Here is a 22346-nt window from a genome sequence, read left to right as displayed (position 1 = left end):
CTTCAAGGTCTGAAATCCCAACATAATGAGCAAGTCCTAAATTTGCAGAAGTGTTGATACGATTTCAAAAGACAAGAAATGAAAACCACAGTGCCACAATGGGATGTTTCTTTTCACCTTAGTTTTACACAAAATTTCTTGTACAACAAATGTTCAGCGAAGAACAACAGGAGAACGAGCTGGGAAATGAAGAAAGACAATTTTTTTTTTTTTTAAAGTATGGACGGCGTCATTCCTAATGGACGCCCGTCCGAACGTTTTTTTTTTTTTTTTAAGTATGGACGGCGTCCATTCCTAATGGACGCCCGTCCAAAACTAAGGGACGGTCGTCTAATTTATGGACGGCCGCCCCAAAGTTTTTTTTTTTTATTTCATATTTTATTTATGGACGGACGTCCTTTAAATAGGGACGCCCGTCCCTTGTATATGGACGGCCGTTCATTAGAAAAAAATTATTAAACAAAATAGATGCGTGTTACACGTAGGTCGGTACACATTTTTGGTGTAAAATTTCGGTGTCCCCTAGCATTATTGAAGGGAAGGGTCCTTTATTCGTTAGATTAATATGGACTGATATTACCACTTGATGAATTCTAACCACTTGATGTGTGAGCCGACTTCATTGATCCGTGAGCTGTTGGGTCATTTTCGGGTCCTGGACTTGACTGTAAGTTGTCATTGTGTTTCCCCCCCTCAAGCTGACCCACTATAATCAAAGTCCTGGTTTGGGCTACGCAAGTGGGTCTTATATTAGATTTATCATTTTCAAGTGGGCCTATTGTAGTAGACAATATCTGACCGTTAGATGTCCCGCCCCTTGATTATTAATTTTCAAAGGACAGTAGGAAAGTGAAGAATAACTAGTGGAGCCCACTAATTTTTGTTGTCTTTCGCTGTTTGGAAACGTGGATAGAGACGAAACCAATAAAACAGTAAATTATTTTTGTGGTCATCACTTTAACTTTTGTCGCATGCTCAATTTGCTTCTGCCACACGTGAAAGATGATGACCAGTTGGGGAATCTTAAACAGTGTGCTCTCTTCAATTATTGATGATGAAAGATAAAGAATACCACTTCAATGTACATTACTTTATTTAAAGTTTGGCAAAGTCCTTTTACTTTGTTACTTTCAACGTTTTGTTTTTTCAGCTTACTTAAGGAGACTTAAACTTGAATTTACCAAATCTTTCTTCTTCTTCTTCTTAAAAAAAAAAAAATAATAATAATAATAAATAAATAAAGCAAGAAACAGTTTAATTAATATTTGATCTATCATATTTTTTTGGTGCATTTCTTTCCTTTACTGTACTTGTACAGATTTTCACCCCTTCCCCTTCTTCGACCCTGCTTCTCTTCCAGTAAGCACTAATATCCAATCGGCCCATTTGTTTCATTTTTTTTTTTCACTATCCTATCCAAATGCACGCTTATTTTAATATTCACAATTTTAGTTAAATTCAATTATATTTTATTTAAATCAAAACATTAACAATTACCTTTTTCAATAAAAGTTTTAAAATTAACAAAAACATATTCATTCACCCAAGCCACTATCACCTGTCAGTGGCCACCATTAGCCATCAACGTTGTAAGGATAGACGATTGATTGGATCTAATCGTTCATGCATCAATTTGTCATTTTTTGGTCAGATCTACAATAGATCTGACTAGATCTATGACTACAGATTTGGTTATTTTTTTTGTTAAGTAAAAGATCTGGTTGTTGACGGCCAAGATATGACAAATGTCAACAACCAGATTTGTGGTTGTAGATCTAGTTATTTTCAGCTAAATCCACATAGATATGACCGAAAAAGGTTAGACCGGTGCACGACCGGCCAGATCTAGCCGGTCGTGAGCCATCTCAGGGTCTTACGACCACCGTCCGACAGTGGTGGCCAGCTACCGGCAATAGTTAGGTGGATATATGTGTTTTTGTCAGTTTTTAAACTTTTATTATAGAGGGTGTTTAGTTAAATTAACAAACTTAGGGGTTTAAGAATACTCTAATTATTTTTAGAAAATATACCAAAAACATTCTTAGAATCATATCCTAAAATGTATTAAGAATAAAATTGGACATATGAAACATTTTAAATTGTAGTCCAATTCCATCCACTTTTTACATCTACACCTTTCAGTTAACCATAAAGAAACACACATTACTGCAATAGCATGTACATAAAATAGCATATGGAAGTAAAATTAATAAATCAAGGGTGACGATAAAAATCTTAATGAAATATAAATATTGATGGTAGAGGGTAAATATTATTTGAAGGGGAATTTTATTCAATAAAACCTGAGGGAAATGGCATTAAAACCTTAAAATTATCTCTAAATTGATTAACTTCTTTTTTTCTTTAGAACAAAAAAAAAAAGGAAAATACTCATAATCTTAAAATTTTGGTCAAGAGAAAGAGGAGAGTATTTTCGAGGTGATATGGAGGGTTTTTGACATTGGCGTCGGTGAGATCTAACCTAGAATACCAATACAGACATTGGTAAGATCTGACTTAGAATACCGACACTAGCATTGGTGAATCTGGCAAATATTGATCGTGGGGTGTTTTTACTAATTTTTAAATTTTTTTAGGGGATATTTAATAAAATTAATAACCTTATGAGATCTAAAAGTAATTAAAAAAATAGGATAATATTTCTAAAATAATATACCAAACATTATTTAGAGAATACGATTGGGAATTTAGGCAAAAATAATAAGATGAAAATGCCCTAAATTATTTTTGTGGTCATCACTTTAACTTTGGTCGCATGCATCAATTTGCTTCTACCATACAGTAAAGATGTGATGTATATCTGTTAGGGAATCTTAAACAGTGTACTCTCTTCAATTATTGATGATGAAAGATAAAGACTATCACTTCAATGTATTATTACTTTATTATAAAGTTTGGCAAAGTCCATTTTTACTTTATTGATTGTGGAATTTACACCTTCTACTTTTGGCTCAATGTTCATGATTAGTGCCTTGTTACTTTCAACATTTTGTTTTTTCAGCTGGCTTAAGAAGACTTTTACTTTTGATATTTACCAAAGAAAAGCAAGAAACAGTTCAATTAATATTTGATATTTTTTGGTGAATTTCTTTGCTTTACTGTACTTTTATAGGTTTAGTGATTTAATGGTATCTGCTGAATAATGCAGAAAGTTCATTGGAATGTCGCTTTCTTTGTTGTCTTTTTGTTGACTAACAAAACATTTTGAGTCTTTCAAAATAATTTTAATAAAATTATCTTTGGTTTTGAACCATTTAACACACATGTTAATGTTACTAGTGAGCAGATGAGATCACAAATTCACAATTCACAAATTTCCTGTATCACTTCAACCCTCTGTTATAGACATCTCAGAGTATGCTTTTCTTTTGCATTTTCTTCTACTAAGTCGCCCCAAACAAAGTCCAAAACCAGATCTTTCCTTGTATTTGCTTGAACGTACTTTTACTGTAATTGTTGATCACTAGATTTTTCATTCCTTCCCCTTCTTCTGGATCCCCTGCTTCTCTTTCAGTAAGCAGCAATATCCAAATCACTTCATATTTTAACTTGTAATCCGATTCTATCCACTTTTTGCATCTAAATTTCGCTGGTATATTTTCCTTGTCACTATTTTTCTGTTATTGTGGTTTTGTTCCCTAGTTATCCCGTTGTTTTCTCTGTTTTGTTTTATTTTTTTTTTTTTTTTTTTGGGTTCAGATCTATTTTTTCTGTAAGGGGTTGAGAATGGAAGAAGCTGCAGGGAATGCTGTTTTAGAAGTTGGAAAGTGTTTAGCTGCTCCTATAGGGCGTCAATTTATGTACTTGTACAACTACAAAAGCAACTTTGAAAATCTCGAGAAAGAAATTATAGAGCTGAAGGATGCAAGAGATGACGTGAAGCATAAGGTTGTTGCAGCTGAAATGAACGTGGAGAAGATCAAACAGAAGGTTAAAGACTGGCAGAGGGGTGTGGATTCCATCATTGATGAAGCAGAGAAGTTGATTCAAGAGAAAACAAACAGCCGATGTTTCAACTTGATCACCTGTTACAAAAATAGCAGGAAAGCATCAAAAATGGTGGAGGCTGTAACTGAAATCCTGCGGGAAAAAGAAACATTCAGTGAAGTTTCCCTTCCTACCACTCGTGAAGACATTCGGCTTAGGCTTACGAACAAAGATTACGAGGAATTTGAATCAAGACTCACAACTTTGAATGGTGTGTTGAACGCTGTAGAAGATGCTGAGGTGGGCATTATTGGGGTTTTCGGAATGGCTGGCATTGGCAAAACCACGCTGGTCAAAGAAGTTGGTCAGCAAGCCAAGAAAAAACAGCTCTTTGATGAGGTGATTTTCGTAGAGGTATCTGATAAACCAGACACTAAAAAGATTCAAGATGAACTTGCAAATCAGTTAGGTCTGGAATTTGAGGAGGAGGCAGAAAGAGCAAGCAAGTTGTATGAAAGATTGAAGACAGATAAGAAAATCCTTGTAATTTTAGATAATATCTGGGAAGAATTAAATTTGGAGGCTCTCGGAATTCCTTGTGGAAATGATCGTGGGGGATGTAAAGTATTGCTAACAGCAAGAGATCTTAATGTGTTAGTGAGTATGGATTCTGTAAAGTATTTCCTGGTGGGTATTTTAACTGAAGAAGAAGCTTGGAGCCTGTTTAGAAAGATGGCAGGTAATCAAAGTTACAGAATTTTCAAATTTTCTTACATATTTTATTAATTTCACAATATTAATACTTATATCATAGTCTTGGCCCCTTCAAATCTGTAGAAAAAGTTTGATTAATTTGGATTCATGGACATAAATTTTTTACTTTATACTTACATCACCTTTTATGGTTTTACATGGAAAATAAATAAATAAATGTGCCAAACTTCGTTGCTCGATTTCACTTTATACTTTGTTATATATCTATCAATTTGATAAAGAGATATAGCAATTATTTATTATCTAAGCACGTAATGTACCATCTAAAGTTAGCGTAGCAAATTCAAAAGTAATTTTGAAACATTTTTTAACATATGCAGTATATATTTTTGCCCCTTTGACCAGCAATCCAACTCCCCCTGCAGGTGATGTTGTTGATCATTCAATTATTAAGCGGAATTATCTGCCGAAAGACATATGTAAGGAATGCGGAGGTTTGCCAATCGTCATTACCACGATAGCAAGAGCGTTAAGGAACAAGAGATTTCGATCTCAATGGAAAGATGTTTTGCGACAACTGAAAATGCCTTCCCCGACAAATTTTGCAGGGTTACTGGAAAAGGACTACTCAAAGATAGCATTGAGTTACAATTATCTACAAGGTGATGAACTCAAGAGAACTTTTTTAGTTTGTAGTATGATGGTAAATGATACTACCATTTCAGACTTGCTCAAATACATTATGGGTTTGGATATTCTTGAAGTAGTCAATCTTACAATGGAAGAAGCACGAAATAGAGTAGAAACTCTTGTGTGTGAACTTAAGAACTCTTGTTTGTTACTTGATGGGCGAACCAATGAACATTTTTCTATGCATGATGTCGTTCGTACAGTTGCCATAAGAATTGCATATACAGATCACCATGTATTTACTGAGCGAAATGACATTGCGAGGGAATGGAGTAATAAAGATGAATTGAAAAAGTGCTCAAAAATCTCGCTAGCTGATACTAGTGTGATTAGTGAGCTTTGGCCTGAAGTTTTGGATTGCCCAAAACTTGAATTTTTCAGTATGAGGATGAAGGGTTCTTCCTTCAAAATCCCTGAGGAATTTTTTGTAGGGATGGGTAACCTCAAAGTTCTAAGTTTACTTAACATGAAGGTGTTGTCCTTGCCGTCGTCTCTTAGTCTTCTAATAAATCTTCAAACATTATGTTTGAATTATGGCAATTTTGCAGATATAACAATTATTGGAGAGTTGAGACAATTGAAAATTCTTAGCTTGCAACATTGTAAGATTAAGAAATTGACAAGAGAAATAGGTAACTTGACTCAACTAAGGTTGTTAGATTTAAGTAATTGTTGGAATCTACAAGTTATCGCTCCAAATGTTATATCATGCTTATTGCGATTAGAAGAATTGTATATGAGTGGATGCTCTATTCTATGGAAGGTTGAAGGACTTGAGGAGTTGAAGCATTTGTCTCAACTGACAGCTTTAGAAATAGACATTTCTGGTGATAAGATTGTGCCAAAAGACTTGTTGTCCAAAAAGCTTGAAAGGTACAAAATATCAATAGGATATGGGTCATCTAATTTTGGTAGGGATTACATATATGGTGATGGTGGGAAGTACATGGATATTGAGAGCTTTTCATATGATGAGCATGCCACATTAAGAACGCTGAAACTGAAATTCAGTTCTGTCATAAAAATTTGGCCAGAGCAATTTCAGTGCTTAAAGAATGTTGAATTCTTATGCTTAGACAACTTGGAGGGTATCGAGAATGATGTTTATGAATTAGACAAGGAGGGTTTTTCACAATTAAAACATCTCCATGTCCATAATGATCCTAACATCATGTGCATTGTTGACTCAACAAAGTGCATACCTTATGGTGCCTTCCCCCTCTTGGAGTCTGTAATTCTTTTCAACTTGATTGACTTGAGATATATATGTTATGGTCACCCCACAACAAAGTTTTTCTACAACTTAAAAGTTATAGAAGTGCAAAGTTGTGCTAAATTGGAAAATATCTTCTCCTTCTCCAATGCTAGTCAAAGTCTTCCACATCTTCAAAGAATTAGGGTGGAAGACTGTGAGAATATGAATGAGATTTTTGCTGTTGAAAGAGAAGACAGAGTAAACAAGAATGAAGTGATTGATAAGATTGAATTCTTTCAATTACGCTTCTTGACTTTGATTAATCTTCCAAGGATTACAAACTTCTACTCAGAAGCAAATACACCTTCAACATTGCAAACCAAGCAGGTGGAATCATCAATTAATTTGCAGTCCAATGAAATCTATTCCAAGGATGAGCAAGTTGATACCGTCACACCAATTTTTAACGAAAAGGTACTTTGGTTTATTATAACCTTCTACTTATCTATTATTAGTCTACATTTTCTTTATATTATTCTTATCCTTTTGCTCAATCCCTTGTCGTGATTTAAAATTTATGTTAAATCTCTTTACTAAATTTTTCTTGTCAATGTTTAGACGTTTAAAACTAACTTTGTAGATACAATTTGTGTGTCTATATAGTATGTTGTTTTATCAGATGGCATATTGTGATAAATATTTCCATGATTGATACACAAAAGAGAGCTTTATAACATTAATGGCATGTCATATACATTAACTAGTGAAAAACAGTTATTGTTTCTCTGCTTCATATTGTAAAATACTGAAACAAAAATCAAAACTTTTGAGCAGGTTAATTTCCCTAGTTTGGAGGCCTTAGAACTTGGAGCAATCAATTCTGAAAAGATTTGGGACAACCAACTTCCGACAATATCTTGTGGCTATAAAAATTTGAAAAGCTTGATTGTGCATGGCTGTCAAAAACTAAAATATGTATTTCCATCTTCTATAATCAAAAGCTTTGAGCAGCTCCACCACCTTCAAATAAGTGATTGTAAGGAATTGAAGGAGATTGTCACAAAAGAGGGGGGAGTAGAAGCAACTATTACATTTATCTTTCCCCGGGTAGCCTTCCTAAAACTTGAAGACTTGCCAGAACTTACAACTTTCTATCCTGGTAAACACACTTCAGAATGGCTAATGTTAAAGAATTTGGAGGTGCGTAATTGTCACAGACTACACATATTCACTTCAGAATATAAGGTACGATCCTTTTTTTATCTTAAGAATAATAAGAAAGAAATAATAATTTTTGTCTTACAAGAGTGCATTTATTTACAAAGCTATAATTCCGTTTTTCATTTATTTATAAAATCTCTTGAAAATCTTTTTGAAAATGAATAAAGAAAAAAAATATAATGAATAAACCTAGTACTGTATATATTTTTAAGATTTGCTAATGTTCTTAGTATCATTTTATAGAAAAAAACTTTTAATGGCAGGTTGTTATCCCCAATTTGGAGGCCTTAGAACTGAGTTCATTTAATTATGAAATGATCTTGGATAGTCAAGTGGCGACAATGTCTCATTGCTATCAAAATTTGGCACGCTTGATTGTGGTTGGATGTGAAAAACTAAAATTTGTATTTTCATCTTCTGTGGTCAAAAGCTTTGACCGGCTTGAACACCTTGAGATATGCAATTGTAGGGTTTTAAAGGACATTATTGGGAAAGGAGTAGAAGCAACTCCTACATTTATCTTTCCACGAGTAACCTTTCTACAACTCAAAGACTTACCAGAACTCGCAACATTCTATCCTGGAGTTCATACTTCTGAATGGCCACTGTTAAAGAAGTTGGTAGTGTGTAATTGTGACAAAATAAAAATATTCACTCCAGAATATATGAGCTTCCATGAAAACAATAAGGGTCAACTTGATATTTGGGAGCAACAATCCCTCTTCTTGGTCCAAAAGGTAAGTGTCATTTTTTTCTTTCTTTAATTTTTTCTAAATAAACTAACATAAAAAATAAATATATCTTAAATTTTTTCTTTACCAATGCATCGATTCAAAATATTTTCCTCATTTATATAAAGATTACTTGATATTCATGTCTTGAATTGTTTGAGAGAGTTCAACTTCAACTTGATTTTGTTTAATTGATCTGTAGATTAACCCCAATTTGGAGGAATTAACATTAAGCAGAGTGGACGACCTGGTAACATTGCAACATCAATTTCTAGGAAACTTCTTTAGCAGATATACAGTTGAGATCAAAGGCGATAGATCTACAAATATTCCAGTTGGCATCCTTCAAAGATTGAATAGTCTGGAAAAACTCATACTGAGAGACGGTTCATACAAGGAAATATTTACATGTGGAGAGGATGAGAAACGTACAGAGGCATTGATGCAGATAAAAAGTTTGAAGTTGAGCAATCTTTCTGATGTGAAATACTTGTGGAGGAATGACTTCAAATTGGACGTTGTTCTTCAAAATCTTGAAGTTCTAGAAGTGAGTTACTGTGACAGAATGATAAATGTGCTACCATCCTCGACATCTTTCCAAAATTTAACAGTTTTGAAAGTAAGTTATTGCTTCGGATTGATAAACATAGTCACGCCATCTGTAGCAAAACATTTGGTAGAGTTGAGAGAAATGGCAATAGAATATTGCCCGCTGATGATAGAAATAGTATCGAATGAGAAAGATGTGGCAGTAGAAGATGAAATTGTTTTCAGCAAATTGAAGTTGTTGTCACTAAAATATTTACAGAGTCTCACATGCTTCTACCCTGGGAAATACACATTGAACTTCCCATCTTTGAAAGAATTAACTGTGGAAAGATGTCGCAGGATGAAGTCTTTCTCTGGGGGAATCTTAATCACACCAAGTTTATTGAAAGTTCAACAAAATGAATGCGATAAAGACGAATGGAGTTGGGAAGGTGACCTTAATACAACTATACAACATATGTACAAAGAAGAGGTATGTATTCTGTTAACAATTTTTTATTTTTTTATTTTCTTATTCCCCTTCAAACTTGAATCTTTGACCATATAGGTAAAGTTTATTTATAAAAAAATATTAAATATTAAAATTTAAATGCAAATAAAATTAATAAATATTGAAAACATAGAAGTTTAAAAACTTATAGAATATAATAAATAATAAAATGTTCAGTGAAAATATAATAAATATTCTTTATAGTACCATTAAATTTGTCCTGCCCATTTCATGCTAAATCAAATTAGATTTTGACATGAATTAAAGTTACAGCTATTTGCATGACACCTGGTTTGTCTACATTCAAAATATATATCTCGAAAAAAAAAAAAAAAAATACAGTCAGCTGTTAAAATAAAAAAAATCCGAAAATAGAAGAAATTAAAAAATTAAAAACCCAAAAAATGGAAGGTAATCCATTCTCTACTTTGTGAAATGCTGCATCATCAACGATACGATCTACCATCAATTCAATAGAAAAATTGATATTTCATTTGAGGTTCAATGTTGAAAAAAAAAATGGATGAAAGAAGTTTGGGAAGAGGAAGAGAAGGTGCTCAGTATAATTTAGAATGGATAGAGAGATTATCTTCAAGTTAATCTCAGATCTACCTTCTCTTCTCTTCTCTACCAACAGATTTTGAGGAAAAGCAGATTCATTTCACCTAATACTTACAAGCTGCCAGTTAGGGATTTGTGCGAGCTTTCGCCTTTACTTATAGAAAGAAGAGGGCTGTTTGTCTCTTAAATTACTTAGGTGCCCTCAGCAATTTTCTAACTGAAACGCCGCGTTTTAAGGCGAATGGTGAGCTATATATGAGTGTATGTGGAATTTTTATCACTTTTGAGTGGGACAAAATGCTTAGAATTGTTATAATTCAGGATTAGCTAGAGAAATTACAAGAAGTTATCAGCTCTAGATGATAGTAAGTTGAAACGTTATGCTATTATTGGTATCCGTGATAATATTATAGGTATGAGTTACATCATCCGAAATCATTTGGTGCAATATCTATTTTATAATTTTTTTTTTTTTTTCTTAACTCAATGAGTTGGTTGAACACAAGACCTTTAGGTAACCTAAAATTTATAAATATTGAAAACATAGAAGATTAAAAACTTATTAAAGATAATAAATAATAAAATACATATTGAAAATAATAAAATTCACTGTATTACCATTAAATTTGTCATGTCCTAATTCAGAGGAGACCTATGGCAATTTCCTTAATTGCCTTGCCACCGGCTTTGCTCAGTGCTTACTAGACATAAATTAAATTAGATTTTGACATAAATTAAAGTTATATAGTACAATTGCTATTTGCATGACACCTAGTTTGTCTACATTCAAAATATATATTTTTTTCTACTTGCTTTTGATTTTAAAAAAAATATAAAAAATTATTACATACCGTGTGAAATGTTAAAGAGAATATTAATTTTTATATTATTTATACGATTGATCTTCAGGTTAACTCCAATTCGGAATTGATTACACTAAGTGGAGAGGACATCACCTCCAATTCGGAATTGATTACACTAAGTGGAGAGGACATCACGTCTATATGGCAAGACCAGTTTCCAGAACATCAGTTTTCCAAAGTGAAAGTTCTTGAGATCATTAAGGATGATTCAGCACACTTTCCAATGGAAGTCCTTGAGGGATTTAACAATCCCATAAAACTGATACTAACATTGTGTTCATACAAAGAGATTTTTTCATGTGGAGAAGATGAGAAATGTGTTGGGATGCTCAAACAGATAAAACAATTGGAGCTATGCGGACTTTTTAATTTGAAGGACATTTGGAAACAAGACTCTCATTTGGATTCAATTTTTCAAAATCTTGAAATGCTATATGTTGATCGTTGCCACACTTTGATTAATCTAGTGCCATTTTCAGCGACCTTTGAGAATCTAACAACACTATGGATACAGTGTTGCGATGGGTTGATAAACTTAGTGTCATCTTCAATAGCCAAAAGTCTGGTGCGACTCGAAAAAATGTCAATATGCCATTGTGGACTGATGACAGAAGTAGTATCAAATGAGGGAGATACAGAAAGCAATGAAATCGTTTTCGACAAATTGAAGTCATTGTCACTTTTTAATTTAAAAAGTCTTACAAGTTTCTGTTCTGGGAATTACACATTCAAATTCCCATTTTTGGTATACTTGGATGTGGAAGGATGCCCCAATATGAACACATTCTCTGGAGGAGACTTAAGCACACCAAATTTAGGCAAAAGAGAGCTGATTTGGTATGACGATGAAAATTGTTGGGAGGGTGACCTTAATACTACTATACAACATCTTCACAGGAAAGTGGTAAGTACTCAGTGAAGAATTACTTTTATCTGGAATTTATTATTCCCGTGAACACTTGAACACTTAATAATATATATATTTTAAAATATATACTTATAATCATTGTTGCTAGAACACTATCATAAAAGGTCAAGAACTCTCAAGTAGACAAAAGCTACAAATTTTTTAATTTAATAACATCATGATCATGAAAATAATTTCTTTTTCTTGGATTAACTATCATTACTTTATAGTTCAAAATAACAGTCCCTGCAGTTACTATTTCCGTTTTCAACATTTTGGGATTTATATTTACAGTACATTCAAAGTTCTAAAAAAGATTCGGGTCAAACTTCGATAAAATCTCCATAATAAAGGCTCTTTATTATTGTTGTATGTAGTTTGTGAGACATTATTTCGGCTCAAATTCCCTTTGTTGAGGTCAGATTGTTTTTAGCTTTATTGTTCTGCTTTAGCTTTCCTTCGTTGTGAATTTGATGCTTTGAAAGTGGATAAAAAACTTGATTCTTTCTTGATTGTGTATTGGTGATATTTAATTTGTTTTAAGATTTGTTTGGACTGCTTAAACATCGAGTGGTTTGATATCTGTACATGGCAGGTTGGTCAGAAATTTCCAGGCAGCTCTTCCAATAGTGCTTGAACAACAGAAATGTGTCCTCCTGTCCAAAACACAAAGAAGTTGAGTTTTTAGTTAATGCATTTTATACTTTATGGACAAAGGAAGTATCCTGCTGCTTCGTAATTTGGTGGTCTTATCCAGAATCCTAACAAAATTTTGTGTTAATACTTGTGGAAATTATGCAGGGGTTAAGTTATGGAGAGAATAATCCCAAAAGACACAAAAACTGCAGTTTCATGTTTACCCACAATTGATTACCTTTCAATGCTTTGATTCCAATCTCCACCGTTCAGAATGCAGAGTTGTGTCTCATGAACAACATATCCAAAAATCAGAACGATCGGACGGCAAACGAACTCCAGATCACGATTTGATGATACACTGTTCACAGACTCAAATCTCATATTTCTTCTCCGTTTCTCTTTGTTTTTGCCTCACTCTCTGGATGATGGCTCGCTAGAAAGGACAGCCACTGGAGGAGAACACTCACTCTCTCACGTTTTTGACTGCTGGACAATGAAGAAGATGAAGATAAGATGGAGTTGTTTTGGCCTAATTTGTTGAACTACTCACCTCCAATCTCCATATGGGAGACAATGAGGTAAGCCCAACCCAACACCAGTTGCTACTGACGTTGTGCCACTAGAAGTGCTACTTCCCGTGCTTGCAAAAGTTGACGTCCCCCCCAAAAAGCATGGTGGTAGAAGTACCAAAGCTGGGCTCCTTGATCTTCGGTTAGTAGGGCCTCTGCCTCTCCTTCTCTCTCGAGCTCTGCTACTGGCACCTTTGGTTTTAAAGGTAGTAACTTCATCTCGCTCTCCAGCTGTACACTTCTTCAATCTTCCTTCACCGATTCCATTGTTCAATTTGAAAGCAAACTATTTTATGAAATTTCTTGTTTTTATTTACTTTTGTTTGTTATGTTTTAGAAGGCTAATATTGAGATCAGATAGAGTACTCAATGGATTTTGCAAGACTGAAGCTCGTATTCCAATGCTTCTTGTAGTTTCTCTTAACAAGTGGATTGATGCCGTTAACTTTAGTCTCCGTTATTTTGTTTATCAAGGGAGAAAGCGTATTGCAAATTTGTTACACAAATAGAAAGAGAGATTAATGTTGGGATTGAAGAGTCCTGTTCAGACTGGATTTTCTTCAAACCACTAAATTAATATGTGTCAAGATATTTTTAAATTTTGACTAGACTGATGCAAAATTTTTTCCTTTTCTTTCCATTTTTCTTTTCCTATTTTTCTTTTCCTTTGTTCTTCTTCCTCTTATTCTCCCCCTTCCCTCACCATTTTCTTTCCCCCTTTTCATTCTCAAATCCGCTGCTGCTGCTGCAGAGGCCACTAGACGCGGCAGCCTGATATAGGGGTGCCTATCCAATAGGAGCCTTTATGAATCTTTCTTTATGCTTGGTGTCTTTGAGAATGAAGCGCTGCGTTTTAAGGGCGAATGGTGAGCTACAGCTATATACAATATTCTTCTTCACCTAACTCTTGTCTACCTGCTCTGTCATTGCTTATTAGGTTGAAGAAAAGATTGATCAAGGAATAAACCAAGTCCGGAGAATTTTAGACAACCAAATAGTAGACTTTTTCCCCGGTTCTCCGGCCAAATGCCTTTAACCAATGTATATTTCCTTGTTCAAAACCTCCCTTAACACAGAAGCAATATTAGTGGAATAATGATCAGGTCTACCTGCAAAACTTGTCTTCCTACTAATTCTATTCATATAATAAGATTGAGTCAGTTGGTTTGTTCTTTCTTTTATTCCAATTTGAGTTGCAAATCCATGGTTGGTTCTAGTTATTCATCTAAATTATCTAGAAATCTATGACTTAACACTACAGAAGCTTCTTTGTTACTCATAACAATGAATAAACAAATCCTTAACAGGGTAGGGTATACACTCAAGCAAAAGTTTGTAAGCGGACAGAAAATGGTAACTTTAGTTTGAAATGTTGCTGAGATTACATCTGTTTTCTTCTAAATTTGTCAAGTGCGAATGAAGGTACAGAAAATTTAATGGTTAGAATTTGTTCAAGCCACCGTATAACTCGCTGAATGACATTTTGAACAATTCATTCTTGCTTCTGAAGAACAATCTGTCCACTGCCATTGCATCTCTGCATAGAATAACCTTTCTCTAATGTACTTACATGCATGTTTACGTTAAGGTAGCCATCTTTAAACTTCAACTTGAAGAAATCGGCTACAGGCCACCTATTTCGTTGACCTTTCATGTGGGCTGGCCATATATAATAAGCCACTTCCAGCTTTGTTGTATCAGCATATTGTTCAACTTTGCTTCATTCTTTCATTAAACCTTAGTTTATTCAAACTTTAATTCTTTGCATTTCTATCGAGACCAAACATCAAGCACATGCGCACATGGGTTCTTCTGCAATGAAGATTTATAGTTATGTTAACATTCTTTTGGTTGCATTTGTTTTTGCTTCTTTCATGGCTATGGCTACTGCCACCACAAACTCCACAGACATAGCATCCGCCATTCTCTTAAGAGTCGATCAGTCGGGAAAAGGAGACTTTAAGAAGATACATGATGCCATTGATGCTGTTCCTTCTAATAATAAAGAATTTGTTTTCATTTGGGTTAAGCCAGGAACATACAGGTTTGTATATAGCTAAATGAAGATAACATCTAATTTATATCGTCTATAGCTCTTGAATTATGGAGCTCTGTTGTTTTATAAATCTTAACTTTTTTTTTTGTGTTTAAACAGAGAAAAGATTGTTGTACCGGCCGATAAGCCCTTCATTACAATAAGCGGCACAGCGCCTTCTACTACTATAATAACATGGGGTGATGGTGGAGACATTTTCGAGTCTCCAACATTCACAGTGTTGGCTTCTGATTTTGTTGCACGATATCTGACAATTGAGGTATTGGTTTGTATTACATACACAAATTTTGCCCTAGTCGAAACTAATAGAATTTGAGGTAGACTTGACTTCTCACCCAATAAGGTCTTATTGAATGAGAGGATTATCCCCTTTTGTAAACCAATAGGCTTAAGCGTGTCTAGTCGATGTGGGGTTTCAACACTTCTCCTCACGATCAAGCTTATATGTTGGGTCATGTCTGCTGATGGAGGTAGTTGTTGGCTCTCACTCTTCACCCATTGGTCAAGCACTCAGCTCAACTAGGCTTAACTCTGGTACCAAGATAGAATTTGAGGTGGGTTTGACTCCTTATTCAATAAGATTTTATTAAATAGAAGGATTACCTCCTCTTATATACCAGTAGACTTGAGTGTGCCTAGTTCATATGGGGCTCTAACGAAAACTAAAACATGCTTAGTCATTGCACTGCATGCTTATTATGCATTTGAATTGAATCATTAAGCTGTATATTTCATTTGAAAGGAGTTCATTCTGCACATCCAAATCATATGTAAGTTCAAGCACTAATAACTTGTCCAAAATTGCATCTTGGCTAATATTTACAGAACACATTCGGATCAGCTGGGAAAGCTGTTGCACTAAGAGTCTCAGCGAATAGAGCTGCGTTCTACGGCTGCAAGATTACGTCTTACCAAGATACTCTCCTGGATGATACTGGAAGCCACTATTACAGTAACTGTTACATTGAAGGAGCCACCGATTTCATATGTGGAAATGCTGTCTCCCTCTTTGAAGTGAGTGCTCTCCTTAGGCTACATAGATACTTCTCAGATGCCACAACTTATTACTTTCACTTTAAATTTACTGCATATACCAATAAGTTGATTCAACTCATTTATAAAACTATTTTATGTGTTCATCAGAGGTGCCATATTCATTCCCTTTCTAAGGTGAATGGATCTATCACTGCTCAACGAAGAATGTCACCTTCAGAGAACACTGGTTTCACTTTCTTGGGTTGCAAGATATCCGGTGTTGGCACTGCCGCGCTTGGAAGGCCATGGGGTGCTTATTCTAGAGTAGTATATGCCCTAACCTACATGTCTGGTGTGATAGCGCCACAAGGATGGGATAGTTGGGGAGACCAAAACAAGCATCGGTAAATCATCTCTTCCCTTATAAGCATCTACTCAGAAATTATACTTTCATCCATTCTGAAGATGTTACTTTCTTGGTACTCATGTTTCATTTTGTTTTCTCTATTACAGAACTACATACTACGGCGAATACAAGAATTATGGTCCAGGAGCTGATACATCAAAAAGGGTTGGATGGTCATACAAACTATCAAATGATGAGGCTGCTCCTTTCTTGACTAAGGACATGATAGGGGGAAATGATTGGCTTAGATCTTTCCCCAAAAAATTCAAGAAAAGCTCCACCATCGTTGCTGGAAAAAGCTGATGGAAATATTGGTTTGTGAGTCCTGGAACTCACAAGATTCTCTGTAAAATATGTTAACTGATTCAATTTATTTGTATACTTCATTTAAACAAGAAATTTGATTCAATTAATTTGTATTTTACATTTGGAAGGGAAATAACTGATTGATTTATTAAATCGTGTTACAAGAGTTGTTGTGTTTGTTTTAATATTTCTACCCTATCCTATTCCTATCCTACCTAAAATGCATATTTGTTTCAATCCAATTATATTCTACTTAATTTTTTAAACCCCCTAAGTTTGTTAATTTAACTAAATACCCCTAAAAAAGTATATAAATTGACAAAAACACCCCACCCGCCCACATTTGTTAGATTTCGGCCACCACTATCAGAAAATGGTTAGAATCTGGTGTAATGGTATACGACCCGCTGGATCTGACTGGTAGTGGGCCAGCTAGATCCACCGTAGATCTAGTCGAAAAAGACCAGATCTCCGGTTAGATCTTTGGCCACATCTAGTTGTTAACGACAGCCAAAAATGGTCACTTTTATGTCACATGCCCTGGGTGATGAAATAGAATCAGAGTTTTAACATATATATATTGTGCTCAAATGCATGTAGAGTAGAACAATGAGGGGATAATTTAAGAAATATTATCAAACACATTACTTAGTTCTCAGAATGACAGAAATATAAAAACATTCTCCTTTGATGAAAGTAGCCAAATCTTCTCTATGCAAGCAAACCAATAAAAGCCACAAATATACCCTACTCATCAACCACAAAGATTATTTAAGAAGCCAAGGCGGCAATAAGGCACACCAGAAACAAAATCAGCACAAAAGCACCAATCCAAGAAGCCCAATTCCTTCTCTTTTTCTTCATTTGATCAGCATGGTGTAAACCATCAGTGCCACCACTGATATAAGCACCAGCTTTTGCCATATTCTCTTCAATATCATTAATTTGCTCCCCTTGTGCCTCCACCAACACAGCCATGTCAAGAAACACTTGATGCAACTCTGTCAAGCTCCTCTGCATCTCTTTCAAAGCCTCCTGCCTTTCATGAGTCTCCATCACCAAATCTTCTTTGCCTTCAAAAACCTTCTCTTCCACACTTCCCAAAATCATCTTCTCTATCACTTCCTCACTTGGCTCCTCTCCTGTCACATTATGATACCTCCTTTTAAGCCCCTCTTTGTGGTCTTTCACAATCTGCTCTCTCAAGGACTGAAAGTCATGCATCATGTCTCTTAACTTAACTCGCAAGCCGGTAGTAACCGAAATCCTGGTTCGATCAACTGGACTCCCTTCTTTATAAGACATTGATACATTTCGATTTTCGATGTTAGACTGATCAAGCAATGCCAGCCTTGCTTTTATACTCTTCGCTTTTCGAAGTATTGTGATCATATCTGCCTTGATTCTATCTCTAATTCCTCTGAGAATTTTCGCACTGTGAGTGGATTTTGTTTCTTGGTTCAAGTCTTGAAGATTAAGAAGGAGACTGGTGATCTCTTCCATGTCAGTCTTGATAGCTGCTACTTCTTCAAAGAACTGTGACAGGTTTTGCTCATCAATGGGGTCAAGTTGGCGGCCCATTTCAATATCAGTCTCGGATTCTTGGTCTTTCATGGCTTGTTTCTTGAGGTCTACGTAACTGAGGAATGATTTCGTCATAAGATCATTCATCTTCGCCTCTTTAGAATAATCTGCAACAACCCAGTTGAGAAAAAACTTCAGTTTCTTAGAAATTAATCAAAATTTGACTCCACTATATTGACATAGTCATAAAGAGATTTAAGTAATTTGACTTCAACTCAATCTTATAAAATCGAAACATGTATTTGAAAAATGCTAACAGAAATGATTTAAATTGAAAAATCAATCAAGAAAAAAACAAAAAATTAAGAACCTTGAATGGATGAAATGAATTATCCTGCTATATAGTTTTTCTCTGAACGCAGGGCAGACTTCGAGACTGAGGCTTGAATAAAACCAAAACAAAATTAGAAAACAAATTGAGAGCTTTAAAAGGGTGTTTTGAACGCAGAACAAAAAAGTCTCATCCTTTTATGTAGAAATGCTCTTTACGAACAGCCATGAAATGATGAATGGCTATGGCTTCCGTTACTCTGTTCATGCTTCAAATTTCAAATTTAAAAATAGCCGTTTTATATGTAAACACTCCATTAACATTCACCACGTCAGCAAGTTAAGTTTATTTGATGGACCCCACTAGTGGGTCCAGTAGATGACGTGGAATACCGGAACTGTGAACAAATCTAAGTACCATAAACCAAACTGAAAGCATATCTGAAATAAGATAATATTGGCCAGTGGGAGAAAGTGATGGAGAAGAAGAGCAAAGTGTTGATAATTGGAGCAACTGGAAGATTGGGGTTTCATTTGGCCAAATTTAGTATTGAAAATTTTCATCCTACTTTCGTTCTCATAAGAGATTCATCTTTCTGTGACCCCAACAAACAAGACAAGATTCAGTCTCTCTCCACTGCTGGTGCCACCCTCCTCAAGGTCAGAATTCATCTCTTTCCGCTTTGAAATCGTTTTGGTTTTTGATATTTAAGATGGGTTTTTGTGGTTCTTTGGTTTTGGTTTGTAGGGATCACTGGAAGATGAGAAGAGTCTTTTTGAAGCAGTGAAGCAAGTGGATGTGGTTATTTGTTCAATTCCATCTAAACAGGTTCTTGATCAGAAGCTTCTCATACGAATTATTAAACAAGCTGGCTGCATCAAGGTTTTTAACTATAGATGTTTGATTTTTCTTATTTATTTTGATTGTTTTGTTTAATTGGCGCTAGGGACTGTATATCTGATTTAATCCTGCACAAAAGAGGCATAAAGAACTGTTTCTTTGGAGATAAGAGCTTTGATTTCAGAATTTTCTTAAGTTTGAGTATGAAAAAGAAATGAAATGCTAAAATTTTGTGTTGAGGTCTTCTGCATGTTCATGTTTTCTTCATTAGTTGTTACAATTAAGCTGGTTATAATGAAGTTAGGGGCATTCACTTTCTAGAATGATGCCAAAACTTTACATATAATAAACTATATGAGAAAATAGATGGTTCTTTTGTTGTCTCTTGATATGTATTATATTTCAGTGTCTGCATATACAAGTATTGACTCATTCATTTGTTAATAATTTAATATATGTTAATCTTTTCAGAGGTTTATTCCTTCAGAATTTGGAGCGGATCCAGACAGAACTCAAATTTCCGGCATGGACAACAACTTCTATTCACGTCGATCTGAGATTCGACGTCTCATAGAAGCTGAAGGCATTCCCTACACTTATATTTGCTGCAATCTATTCATGACCTATTTACTTCCCTGCCTTGTCCAGCCAGGCCTAAAGACTCCTCCAAGGGACAAGGTTACAATTTTCGGGGATGGAAATACAAAAGGTTTGCTGATTAAGATTTGACTGAACTCCTTGACATTGATTCACCGGGAAAGTTAGTTTGTTACATTTTGAGTAAGTAGTGGCTATGGTAAATTTTGTTGGCTCTTCTTGTCATTTCTGTGCAGGTGTCTTTGTGAAGGACGTTGATGTTGCCGCTTTCACAATTAGTGCACTGGATGATCCACATACGTTGAATAAGGTGTTGTATCTCAGGCCGCCGGGAAATGTTTACTCTATGAATGAGCTGGTGGAGACTTGGGAGAGTAAGATTGGGAAGAAACTCGAAAAGATTTATGTACCAGGAGAAGAACTTCTTAAGCAAATTAAAGGTATTTTGACTATATTATGTAGGATTACTGTACAGGCTACTCTCTTGTAGGCGAGTAAACAGAAATTTACCTACCAAGGCATTTAGAAACTATCTTGAAATCAATTGGGAATTTTGTGCATGACAATATGATGCTTAACTTAGAACCACTTAACCAAAATGTCAATCAGAATCTAGGTGCAAATTATAAGCAATTTCTTTCTTTACAGAAACTGGTCTCAAGGGAGGCAAATATAACAGATTCATTACTTTGTGTTGTAAGTACTTCTAGTTATTATCGTGGTAACTTAGAGAGAATTCCAAGGGAACAGAAAACTAAAGTGAAATATTTAAGAAGTTCATCTCTTGCACCTTTGTGATACTCTCTAGGGCAGGGGATTAAATGTGATATGTAATATGAAGGCCGTATAACAATGAGAAACTAGAAAAAAGTGCTTTTGCTGTCTTTCTATAGAATGCATGATGGGTGTATTTTCTCCTTTGTTTTCTTCTTTGAGACGATACCAAGAATGTGCTGCTCATTGCATTGCAGAGACTCCATATCCAGACAACATGGAGCTGATTTTCATATATTCTATCTTTGTAAAGGGAGACCACACATACTTTGATATTGAATCTTCTGGGGGAATGGATGGGACACAGCTCTATCCACACTTGAAATACACCACAATCAGTGAGCATTTAGACACCCTATTGTGAGACTATTATTTACTTGCTTTACAACGAACTCTAACCATTTTTCTGAGTTGCTGTTTCTAATGATTCATTAAAGATGACTGAATGGACTCATTTGTTCCATTGATAAGATCCAGAACAAAGGTATGATACAGAACATGGTCCAAGAGCTCCTACATTACTGGTCCCAGTGCTTGAGGTTCAACTACACAGAACATGGAAAAAATAAGTCCCCTGCTTGGTGCTTTATATTCAAAATTTTGTCTAAACTTTTCCTAGTTGTAGCGCTAAATCATAACATTGTGTTCATAGAGCGCGATACAAGTTCTTGTCTGGTTCCTTTGCCAGTCAAGATAGTTTTCTCCTTCAGAAGTTATATATATATATTAGCCTGTAGTCTTTCTAATGTTTTCAGTTTTGCAGCTCCTGTTAATCTAACCATTGTCATTGCATTAATCTGTCTCCTTACCTTAATGGTTTTCGTTGGCATCTATCCGTATGCGAAATAATGCATTGAGGGCCAACTACAGACCTGACTGATCCGGTTCCCGGCTTCCTCCCTCCAGCTCACAGGCATAGAACAGGGTGATGAAATGAAACCCAAGAAATTTTCATGTTATATGGTTCTTTGTTGATGCTGATGGTTGTTAGGAATGGTAAATGGTTGTAGCCACAGAGAAAAATCAGAGAGTCAGGTCTTCGAAAGAAAAACATTTTTCAATATTAAAGATCGATAATGATTCTAAAGACGGTCTCAATTTCCATGGCATGACATAATTGCTGCTGAACTGATTAGACCTTCACCTAACCTTTCCAACAATGACGTGCTTCTTCGTGGCCTAGCTAAACCTACATCCAACTGTGTTCCCACAAAAGCATATAAACAGGAAGAAATGAACCTGGCTCTAATTCCAGACCAAAAGACAGGGACATGATCATGCTGATATCACGCTGAATAAGTAAGAGAATATCCTAGGATTGTCTTCAAATGCATCCAAGAAATAAAATTTCCGTGTTTCTTTAACTATTTTAATCCTTATCTTATTAAAATATATATTTGTTGTGATATTATGATAATTTTATTCTATTTTATTTAATTATTTTGTAAACCTCGAAACTT

At 35.0% G+C, this 22346-nt stretch overlaps 4 protein-coding genes and 1 long non-coding RNA gene across 6 annotated transcripts in view; 4 read left to right on the top strand and 1 right to left on the bottom strand.

The window, feature by feature from the left end:
- The window catches only part of LOC116129550 (probable disease resistance protein At4g27220), a 35416-nt gene extending 27257 nt beyond the window's left edge, over nucleotides 1-8159 (top strand). The window contains exons 2-5 of the mRNA XM_031415267.1: nucleotides 3739-4687; nucleotides 5043-7021; nucleotides 7382-7747; nucleotides 8097-8159. Of these exons, the coding sequence (XP_031271127.1) occupies nucleotides 3748-4687; nucleotides 5043-7021; nucleotides 7382-7747; nucleotides 8097-8159 (3348 nt within the window). The 5' untranslated portion in view covers nucleotides 3739-3747. The remainder of the gene's footprint in view (nucleotides 1-3738; nucleotides 4688-5042; nucleotides 7022-7381; nucleotides 7748-8096) is intronic.
- A 254-nt stretch (nucleotides 8160-8413) lies between these two features.
- On the top strand, nucleotides 8414-8771 carry LOC116129463. The gene is made up of 2 exons (XR_004127924.1): nucleotides 8414-8505; nucleotides 8702-8771. It is a non-coding gene; the product is annotated as an uncharacterized LOC116129463 (long non-coding RNA).
- Nucleotides 8772-12069: 3298 nt separating this feature from the next.
- On the top strand, nucleotides 12070-16944 carry LOC116129642 (putative pectinesterase 11). Of its 2 annotated transcripts, none has more exons than XM_031415372.1 (6): nucleotides 12070-12286; nucleotides 12465-15121; nucleotides 15233-15392; nucleotides 15959-16147; nucleotides 16277-16512; nucleotides 16622-16944. In XM_031415372.1, the coding sequence occupies exons 2-6, from the start codon at nucleotides 14880-14882 to the stop codon at nucleotides 16815-16817; spliced, it is 1023 nt and encodes a 340-aa protein (XP_031271232.1). In that variant the 5' UTR covers nucleotides 12070-12286; nucleotides 12465-14879; the 3' UTR covers nucleotides 16818-16944. The 2 variants fall into 2 exon arrangements, with proteins under 2 accessions (XP_031271232.1, XP_031271233.1); XM_031415373.1 differs by having other exon boundaries at nucleotides 12070-12544; nucleotides 12671-15121.
- A 536-nt stretch (nucleotides 16945-17480) lies between these two features.
- On the bottom strand, nucleotides 17481-18821 carry LOC116129426 (syntaxin-112-like). Its single transcript, XM_031415164.1, has 2 exons — nucleotides 18715-18821; nucleotides 17481-18511 (listed from the first exon to the last, which is right to left on the bottom strand). Exon 2 carries the CDS (start codon nucleotides 18489-18491, stop codon nucleotides 17592-17594), a length of 900 nt encoding a protein of 299 aa, XP_031271024.1. The 5' UTR covers nucleotides 18492-18511; nucleotides 18715-18821; the 3' UTR covers nucleotides 17481-17591.
- A 308-nt stretch (nucleotides 18822-19129) lies between these two features.
- On the top strand, nucleotides 19130-21413 carry LOC116129617 (probable pinoresinol-lariciresinol reductase 3). Its single transcript, XM_031415341.1, has 5 exons — nucleotides 19130-19334; nucleotides 19423-19557; nucleotides 19987-20224; nucleotides 20349-20552; nucleotides 21084-21413. The coding sequence occupies exons 1-5, from the start codon at nucleotides 19152-19154 to the stop codon at nucleotides 21248-21250; spliced, it is 927 nt and encodes a 308-aa protein (XP_031271201.1). The 5' UTR covers nucleotides 19130-19151; the 3' UTR covers nucleotides 21251-21413.
- The last annotated feature ends 933 nt before the right edge of the window (nucleotides 21414-22346 follow it).

The sequence above is a fragment of the Pistacia vera genome, unplaced genomic scaffold (genome assembly GCF_008641045.1).
Source record: "Pistacia vera cultivar Batoury unplaced genomic scaffold, PisVer_v2 Contig212, whole genome shotgun sequence".
In the NCBI taxonomy this organism is placed as follows: domain Eukaryota; kingdom Viridiplantae; phylum Streptophyta; class Magnoliopsida; order Sapindales; family Anacardiaceae; genus Pistacia; species Pistacia vera.
Note: the sequence above shows the minus strand (reverse complement) of the source record. Positions and strands in the feature narration are given on the sequence as shown.

What these genes read in the sequence shown, in the direction of transcription:
- LOC116129642 (XM_031415372.1), top strand. Translation starts at nt 14,880, where the DNA reads ATGGGTTCTTCTGCAATGAAGATTTATAGTTATGTTAACATTCTTTTG. An exon ending in GTTAAGCCAGGAACATACAG is followed by an intron (nt 15,122 to 15,232) that starts GTTTGTATATAG and finishes GTGTTTAAACAG; the next exon opens with AGAAAAGATTGTTGTACCGG. An exon ending in ATGCTGTCTCCCTCTTTGAA is followed by an intron (nt 16,148 to 16,276) that starts GTGAGTGCTCTC and finishes TGTGTTCATCAG; the next exon opens with AGGTGCCATATTCATTCCCT.
- LOC116129426 (XM_031415164.1), bottom strand. Translation starts at nt 18,491, where the DNA reads ATGAATGATCTTATGACGAAATCATTCCTCAGTTACGTAGACCTCAAG.
- LOC116129617 (XM_031415341.1), top strand. Translation starts at nt 19,152, where the DNA reads ATGGAGAAGAAGAGCAAAGTGTTGATAATTGGAGCAACTGGAAGATTG. An exon ending in CTGGTGCCACCCTCCTCAAG is followed by an intron (nt 19,335 to 19,422) that starts GTCAGAATTCAT and finishes TTTGGTTTGTAG; the next exon opens with GGATCACTGGAAGATGAGAA. An exon ending in AACAAGCTGGCTGCATCAAG is followed by an intron (nt 19,558 to 19,986) that starts GTTTTTAACTAT and finishes TAATCTTTTCAG; the next exon opens with AGGTTTATTCCTTCAGAATT.